Source organism: Petaurus breviceps, unplaced genomic scaffold (assembly GCF_028583685.1).
Source record: "Petaurus breviceps papuanus isolate PSGF00001 unplaced genomic scaffold, PetGlider_PUasm1.0 174, whole genome shotgun sequence".
In the NCBI taxonomy this organism is placed as follows: Eukaryota; Metazoa; Chordata; class Mammalia; order Diprotodontia; family Petauridae; genus Petaurus; species Petaurus breviceps.
The window spans coordinates 61,635,408-61,643,983 of NW_027185761.1; the positions used below are offsets into that span (position 1 = coordinate 61,635,408).

An 8,576-nucleotide genomic window follows, 5' to 3' on the forward strand; every position below is an offset into this window, starting at 1 on the left:
GAGAGAGAGAGAGAGAGAGAGAGAGAGAGAGAGAAGGAGGGAGAGAGAAGGAGGGAGAGATAATGGTTTTTATCGAAGACAAAGGAGTGCTATGAGCCTAGATCAGAGATTTTTTAAAATTATTTGTGTCCTGGATCCCTCTGCCAGTCTGGGGAAGTCTATGGACCCTCTCTCAGTATGTTTTTAAGTTAGTAAAATAAAATATATAGGATTACAAAAGAAATCAATGGTATTGAAATATACTTAATGAAATGTGTATGTGTATATAAAAGTGTGTGTGTCAGATAAATAGGCAGGAGTTGGATTTGAATCCTGCCTCAGTCACTTATGTCACCCTAAGCTGTCTAGATGGTATAGTAGATGAAGTGCTGGCCCTGGAATCAGGAGGCCCCGATTTCAAATCCTGCCTTGGTTGCTTACTGGCTGTGTGACTCTGGGCAAATCCTTTAGTATCTTAAAGCTTCTGTTTCCTCATCTGCAAAATAGGAACACCAATATCACCTGCCTGACAGTTGTCCTGAAGATCAAATGAGATAAAACATGCAGTTTTGCACACCTTACCGTGTTGTAGGAACGCCTTCTATGATTATGATTATAATTGGTAATTATTAGACAAGTCACTTAACCTCTCCTCCCCTCAGTTTTCCCTTCTGTAAATGAAATGGCTCAGTGACTTTAAGGTCCCTTCCTGTGTTAAATCTCCAATCCTATGAACTTTAAAGATTTTGTTGTTCAGTCGTGTCCAAGTCTCTGTGGCCTCATTTGGGGTTTCCTTGGCAGACACTGGAGGGGTTCGCCATTTCTTCTCCAGCTCATTTTACAGATGAGGACACTGAGGCCAGCAGGATGAAACCACTTGCTCAGGGTCGCACAGCCAGTAAGTGTCTGAGGGCAGCTTTGAACTCGTGAAGAGGAGTCTTCCTGACTCCCCATCTGGTCTTTTCTGCCACCTCACTGCCCAAAGATGCCTGTAGGTGTGCTCCAAACCTCTGTAGTTAGCAATAACATGAAAAATACAATTAAAACAAAGAGGAATTGGGTGCTGGTTTGGATAAACTGTGACTAAAGAGAAGAAGAAATAGAAAAAAAGATGAAACAGGAACCTTTCTAGGAAGAGGCCGAGTAAGAAATTCAGGACTAGGAGGAGTCTGGTGGCAGCAAGATGCTCACCCAGGGCCCCAGCAGCCAAGCCCAGGGCTGCCATAATGACCTTGAAGCGCACATCCCAGCCCTTGGCCTCTCGAAGGACCTGGACCCCCCAGATTGTGGAGCCACAAAAGAAGCCAAAGTGAATGTAGCCCAGAGAAAGGGAGAGATTTTTTTAAGGGTTTTAACTATGCTCAAGAAAATTCTTTAACTTTCTGCTTTGATTCATCCATGTCCCTGAATTGACCTAGAGAGGAGAAAACTTAGCACATAATCACCTGAACACCACAAAATAGCTAAGGCTGTAATCCCCAGCTGTGGTAGTGAGCCCTGAAGGTCTGGGCTGGAGGAAGAGGAATCAAGTGATTTCAGATCCCATTTCCATCCCCACAGGGGAGAGAAAAGGGGAAGGGGAGCGATGCTTTAAATCTATTCAGGTTGAAGATGCCTGTGGAGAGGGCAGGCTCCCTCTACCCTGAAGCTTGGATTTTCTTACAAAACTTGTAATCCCAGGTCCATTTCCTTAGTATGTTTCCAGCCTTCCTCCTCCACTGGCGTACATATGGGGAATTCAAACTGATTTTAATATTCCTTTAAATAAAGTCTGAATGGAAAGGGAAATTTACAGCAAAAAACAAACAAACAAACCCTCATAGTGTGAATGAAATGTAAATGATATTAAAGTTACCCACTGTTTGTGTTAGTAGGGCATGGATTCTCAGAGAACAGAAACACAACCACGCCCTCCCTCTAAAAGGATGACAGGGTTTTTTAAGAGCATCCAAACCATCAGGAAAGACAGACTCACACAAAGAGGATCCGAGGATGCAAGCCTGATCATGGCTTTATTCTGGAGAATGAGGCCGCTCACATTGTGACTAGCACATATATAACACCTACTGTGTGCAAACACTGAACTAAACACCTTGCAGATATCAGCTCATTGAGCCTCACAGCACCCCTAGTGGGGAGCTGCTATTATTATCCTCATTTTACAATTCAGGAAACTGATGCAAACTGATGCTAAGTGACTTGCTCAACGTTACACAGTTTGTATAAATGTCTGAAGCTGGATTTGAACTCAGGTCTTCATTAGAAAAGGTCTTCACTAGAAAAAAAATCCACTTCACTAGAAAACAACACTGGCTATTTCTTTCCATGCTAGAAACTGATTTGGCATGGCCAAGACAGGTAGTGCCTGGTGTATCTTAACTCTGATGCTGTGTGACCATGGGCTAATCATTTAACCTCTCTGAGACTTAGGCAAGTCCATAAGAATTATTTGCTAAATTATAGAGAGGTTAGTAGAGGGAGCTCCCATGTAGAAGAAGTCACAGCACCTTGACAGTGTTACTTCCTTTGAACAACACTTTTATAAATGGATCATAGATACAGAATTAAAAGGGACTTTCATGTCCATCTAGTTCAATGCCCTAATTTTACAAATAAGAGAAACTGAGGCCCAGAGAGGAGCCAAGGGTCACACAGTTAATGAAGTGTCAAAGGCAGGATGTGAAATGACTCCAGGCCCAGGACATGAACTACTCTGCCAGCCAATCTAAGATGAAAAAAACACAGGCACTCTTGACTATACCTAGCATGAGAAGACCAGGTCAAAATAAAGCCAGGGTTTGGTATAATTCTCTTGGCTTCATGAGCTGCATTCATGGACTCATTAATCCTAATGGTTCTCTCTGTCCATGAGCTGTTCCCTCTCCTGTGACTCCTAGGAAGGGGTCTGATCTAACAGGGTCTAACCAGTTCCCATCACCATTCCATGTGACTCCTCTACTTTCAGGATTAATAGAGAAATGGGATAGCACACTTGGGGGAGGGTGTTTGAAGAGTCTAGACCTGCAATTTCAATTGTTTAGAAGATTCCTTTGTGGAAATTCCTTTCACTGATACAGATAAACAGTTGATCTCCAACTTAGTCATAGCTGCCTCATCTGTGGTCACATAGGAGGTGAGTGGCAGGGAAACTCAAATTCAGGTATTCTCAATGCTCAGCCCAGTTATTTATCCACCATGATAAGCTTCTTGTCTGCATAAATATATGTAAAGATTTTCAGAAGTTTCTGGGAACTCTCTGTTTAAGCAGGCGTAGCTGACTTTAGAGTAAGAAGATAGTGCAAATTCTAGCTTTGCTAATGTCTAGCTTTGTGGACCTAGCATCTCTGGGCCTCTGTTTCCTCGATTGTACAATGTGGGGATTGGATGAGATGGCCCCAAGGCTCCTCTCGGCTCTAGTAATAGAGCCTGTCATATGTATGGCATCACACATTTATAGTTGGGAGGGACCTTCAAGGGCATCCAATCCAGTGGTTCTCGACCACTTTATATTCTCAAAAATTGAGGATCCCCTCCAAAAGCTTCCATTTATGTGGTTCCTTTTTGTTCAGTCATTTCTCTTTGTGACCCCACTTGAGGTTTTCTTGGCGGAGATACCAGAGTGTTTGCCATTTCCTTTTCCAGCTAATTTGACAGATGAGGAAACTGAGGCAAACAGGCTCAAGTGACTTGTTCAGGGTCACTTAGCTAGTGAGTATCTGAGGCCAGATTTGAACTAATGAAGATAAGTCTTACTGATTCTAAGCCCACTGCACTATCCATGGTACCATCCGGCTGCCCTTATGGTGTTATCTCCATATTTAATTTACCATATTAATTAGCATATTAGAAATTAAAACATCTTAGTATTATTAAAAATTGTTTTGACCTTACAGATAACCTAAAAGGGTGTCAGGGCCTTAAAGGGTCCCTAGGTCCCTTTGAAAACTGCAGATCTAGTATACAACCTTTATTTTTATTAGATGAGGAAACATTTATACAAGTCACTTGCCCTTGGTAACAAATATGAGTTGTCAGTGTTGGGATCTTGACCCAGGGTCTCTGACTCAAACCCAGTATTTTTCTCCCCCTTCTATCCAGACCACATGGCCATCACCAACCCCACACCAACAGGTCTTGGTCACTTCTGTGGCAGTTTTGACGATTGATCTTTAATTTCCATTTCTCCCTTTTCTTCCTTGCATTGGTGGTTGGGCAGGAAGGGGCCTGTGCCTGTGATGAAGCAAGGAGAAATAAGGTATTCACTCAGAGTGGGAAAGCTTTCATGTCATGGGAGTAGAGATTGATCAAGAGACCTTAGAAGCCATTGGGTCCAAGGGGGTTAGTGGACCACAGGTTCCTCAAGATGGAGGTGTGCTCTTAGATGCCATTAGAACGTCCAGAATGACCTTGCTGATAATCTGAATCAGTTAGGTCCCATCTCGAGTCCTGGGTCACAGATTCAGAGTCAGAGGGGACCCCAGGGGCCATCACTTCCAGCTCCCTGCTTTCACATAGGAAGGAACTGGGGCACGGGGAGGCTCAGCCTCTTGCCCAGTATCTGTATCTAAGTGTCTGAGGTAGAATTTGAACCCCAAACTTCTGGGGTCCTATCCATTGGGCAGCACTACCTCTCAAAGCCCCATGGCTGAACATTTTGTTGTGTGTTTTGTCTCCAGCTCAGATCCAGCCATTCTGTACAATGACCGATCTGTCCTCGAGAATCACCACATCAGCGCAGCCTATAGACTTCTGCAAGATGATGAGGAAATGAATATTTTGTCTAACCTTTCGAAGGATGACTGGAGGTGAGAAGCAAGGAAACTGAAAGGGTCATCTTTGGGAGAAAGAATAATGAGACAGATAAGATTCCTGCTTTTGGAAAGATACAGTCTACCTGTTTAATTGTTTAGTTCGTGTGTGTGTGTGTGTGTGTGTGTGTGTGTTTCCTTAAGACAAAGGCTTTACAAAAGGCATGTGTTATTAAATCACAATATACTATCTGGCTTGGTCACAAGCTACTATTTTGTGATTTACCATTGTGATAAATCAGAAAATGACATGAGAAATGTTTGAGGACAAATAATAGAATAACTTCTGGGTCCTCAGCATTTTGGCTTCCTGGGACAGATTCACCATTGCCTTAGCCTAGTTACTGTTCTGATGCCGAGAGACCCTCCTCCCACTGTTCAATAATGTACCTATTCAGGGAGAGCTTGCTTGGAAAATGTTGTGTCATGCATAATATCTGAAACTCTTAGTTTGAGGAGATAGAAAACATTTATTAGGCACCTTCTGTGTACTGTGCTGATCATTAGCGCTACAAAGACCCAAATGCAATGATGCCTCCCCTCAGGTAGCTTGCATTTTACTCCCAGGATGTTCCATGGACACTGGGGAGCAAATACAGGGCAATTTGGAGAAAGAGAGCATTAATAAGAAATGGAATGAATAAAGGCTTCATGTAGGAAGTGAGGCCTGGACTGAACTTTGAGGAGGACCAAGGATAGAAGGTGCAGAGATGAGGAGGTGGTACATCCTAGGCATGTGGGTCCAGCCCAGAGCGGTCGGGATATAGAGTGGGGGAAGGGCAGTCCTGAGAAGTAAGTATGGGAAGAGGGGCTGGAACCAGCCTGTGGAGGCTCAGTTATTTATAATTTATTTTACTGGCAATAGGGAGCCATGGAAATTTTTTTTCTTTTGAAATCAGGAGAGTGACATGCTCAAGACTGGGCTTTAGGCAAATTACTTTGGCAGCTGTGTGGTGGAACATATGGGTGGAGGGGAGATCAATTAGGAGGCTGTGGGAAGAGGCAAGAGGTCCTGAAGCAGGGTGCTGGCTGAGCTGAGAGAAGGCAGTTTACTTATCTTGTACATTTAATATAATATTTAAATCACATTCACATTGGAAGCATCTATGTTTGCAGCCCTGCCATGCCCAACATCTCTGAAGGTTCCCTCTCTCATGTGACTGTAACTCTAGGAAATGATGTGTTTTAATTGGGTGCTACAACTTCTTCCGTTAGTATCCTGCCCTTGATTTCACTGAAGTCATTGTTCAGCTACAAGAAATATGGTTTTATGCTAAGTAATAGGATTTTAATTCCCTTTTCTCATGGTGATTAAATGCTTCTGGGTAAAGTCATCTAAAGAATCCAACTCACATACACAAATCTAACCGTCTTGAGTTGTCTTTAGGGGAAACAGTGTCTCCGGATACCAACGTCCATCAGTGCGTTTCACTTTGGTCGATGCTTTTAGTGTGGCTTGACTTGACCAGCAGGGTTCGTTTCCCCCCTCACCTTCACCTCTTTTCATCCTTGGATCCTTCCTTCAATGCCCAGTTCAGGTGCCACCTCCTACAGGAAGCCCATCTTTTTCTCCTTTGTTATTGGTGCTCTTCCCCTCTGCCCCATGCCCCAAATGTTCCTGTATGTACTGATCTATTGACAAGTCATGCTCTTCCAGGAGGATGGAGGTAACTTAAGGCAAAGCTCTGTTTCCTTGGGTCTTTCCATCCATAGCATTGATATTAAAGATGTCCTTGTTGAATTGGAACATATTTAGCCTGTGTGAGAAGAGCCTCATTAAGCCTCAAAGCCAGGAAAACTGAAGTCCAGTTTCTGCCTCTGAGACCTGGCTGGGTGACCCCGGCCACTCATCACCCTCTCCAACAGAGCCCTCTCCAACCACCCACAAGTTTACTTTTATTTATGTTCCATTTCTTTTCTATTGAGAGGTGAAGTGGTGGAGTGGAGAGTTGGCCTCAGAGTCAGGAAGACCTGAGTTTGAGTCCTGCCTTTCACATGTACTCTCTGTATAATAGAAAGCAAGGTTTCCTGTAGGAATTGCCATGTATGCTGTGGAGGGGACCTGAGGCTGGAAGAGTCAGAACTCCATTTGTGTTGGGCCAAGCCCTAGGCAAAAGAACAGAGATGGGAGGTCAGTGGGGTTGGAGCAGAAGTGTCATCATCTCAGGCCCTTCCTTCCTGTCCCCACCTTGTTCTCACTCTCCAAACATCTAATTCCACTTCTTCTCTAGGCTCTGCTAGGTGAGCCTTGTGCCTTATGTGTCTAGGAATCAAACTGCTTCCTTCACAGTCTCCACACCAGGCCACCTTTCCAGCACCCATTTATGAGTTCGTCTTCTCCTATTAGAATGTGAGTTAGGCAGCTCGGTGGCACAGTGGATAGAACACCAGGCCTGGAGTTAGGAAGACTCATTTTTGTAAGTTCAAAGCTGGCCTCAGAAACATACTGGCAGTGTCTCTGGGAAAATCACTTCGCTCTCTTTGCCTTGGTTTACTCAGCTGTAAAATGAGGTGGAGAAGAAAATGGCAAAGCACTCCATTGTCTTTGCCAAGAAAACCCCCAATGGGGTCATAAGAATTGGACACTGACTGAACAACTTTAGAATGTGAACACCTTGAGGGTAGGGACTGTCTTGATTACTTTCTTATGTATCTCCAAAATTTAACACAATGCCCAAACCAATGTAAATGCTTCATAAATACTTTGTTTATCTCTCTCTGCAACTCTATAAGACAATAAGTTTCCAGGAAGGTGCTAATCTTCCTTGGTAGAGAGTGCCCTCACCTACTAGGATCTTTAAACCAATGGAATCCCTTAGCCAATCCCTCCCCCTCTCCCTCTCCTTCTCCTGGTCACTGAAAAGTGTTCATTTCCAGGAGGCACCTGTGAAATGTGAAACTCTTCATTAGATCAGGGCTTACCAAATGGGTCATAGGACCATAGCTGTAAGACTAGATGGGACCTTCAAAGTTATCTAGACCAACCTTGCTCATTTTACATATGGAGAATCTAGAGTGGTTTCAGTGAGCTGTCCAAGGTAGTAAGAAGTATGGCCTTCACTGAAAATTCCAGGGTGTTTCCATTACCTCACACAATGCCTCCTTCTTTAAATAAGGAGCTTTTCTGTCTCTAGTGGAAAAGTGTGATGAAAGAACTGATCTGAGGTGAAAACAGCTTATTTTGTATTTGCTGCTCTGCAGATGGTTGGGCAGATGATGGACATTGGGTTGTTTGAATACTGGACATCTTTAGCTGCTATATAAGCATGTGAACAGTAGAAAGACTTTTAGGACTGGCCCTTAGCTTTATTTCACAACACATTTCCAAGCCCCACTCTCCCATAACGAGTACTCACCCTGAGCCACGTCCTCTCTGTGGGTCCTGCTTATGGGCTATGTTCATTTGTTTCAGGCCACCCACTGACTGTGTCTACTTAATATGAAGACAACTGGCAAATTAGAGGAGAAGTAGAGACATTGGAAACCAAAAAAGCTTATTGGATTCATAAACAAGAGGAAAAGCTGGTTCTTTGAAAAGACTAACAAAATCAATAAGCCTTTAGCCAGCCTGATTAAAATGAGAGAGGGAAATCAAATAAAGAAGAGAAGAAGCAAAACAATTTATCTGAAATAACTGCATAAATTTTTTGGCAACAAAACTGAGAATGTAAAAGAAAAGGATTATCTATCTATCTATCTATCTGTCTGTCTGTCTGTCCATCTGTCCATCTGTCTATCATCTATCTATCTATCTATCTATCTATCTATCTATCTATCTATCTATCTATC

At 43.3% G+C, this 8,576-nt stretch overlaps 1 protein-coding gene across 4 annotated transcripts in view; it reads left to right on the forward strand.

Moving 5' to 3' along the window:
• The window catches only part of PDE1C (phosphodiesterase 1C), a 551,686-nt gene that overhangs the window by 471,106 nt on the left and 72,004 nt on the right, over positions 1-8,576 (forward strand). For all 4 annotated transcript variants that reach the window (XM_069084304.1, XM_069084302.1, XM_069084301.1 and 1 more), the window contains one exon: positions 4,656-4,784. In XM_069084304.1, coding sequence (XP_068940405.1) covers positions 4,656-4,784 — 129 coding nt within the window. The remainder of the gene's footprint in view (positions 1-4,655; positions 4,785-8,576) is intronic.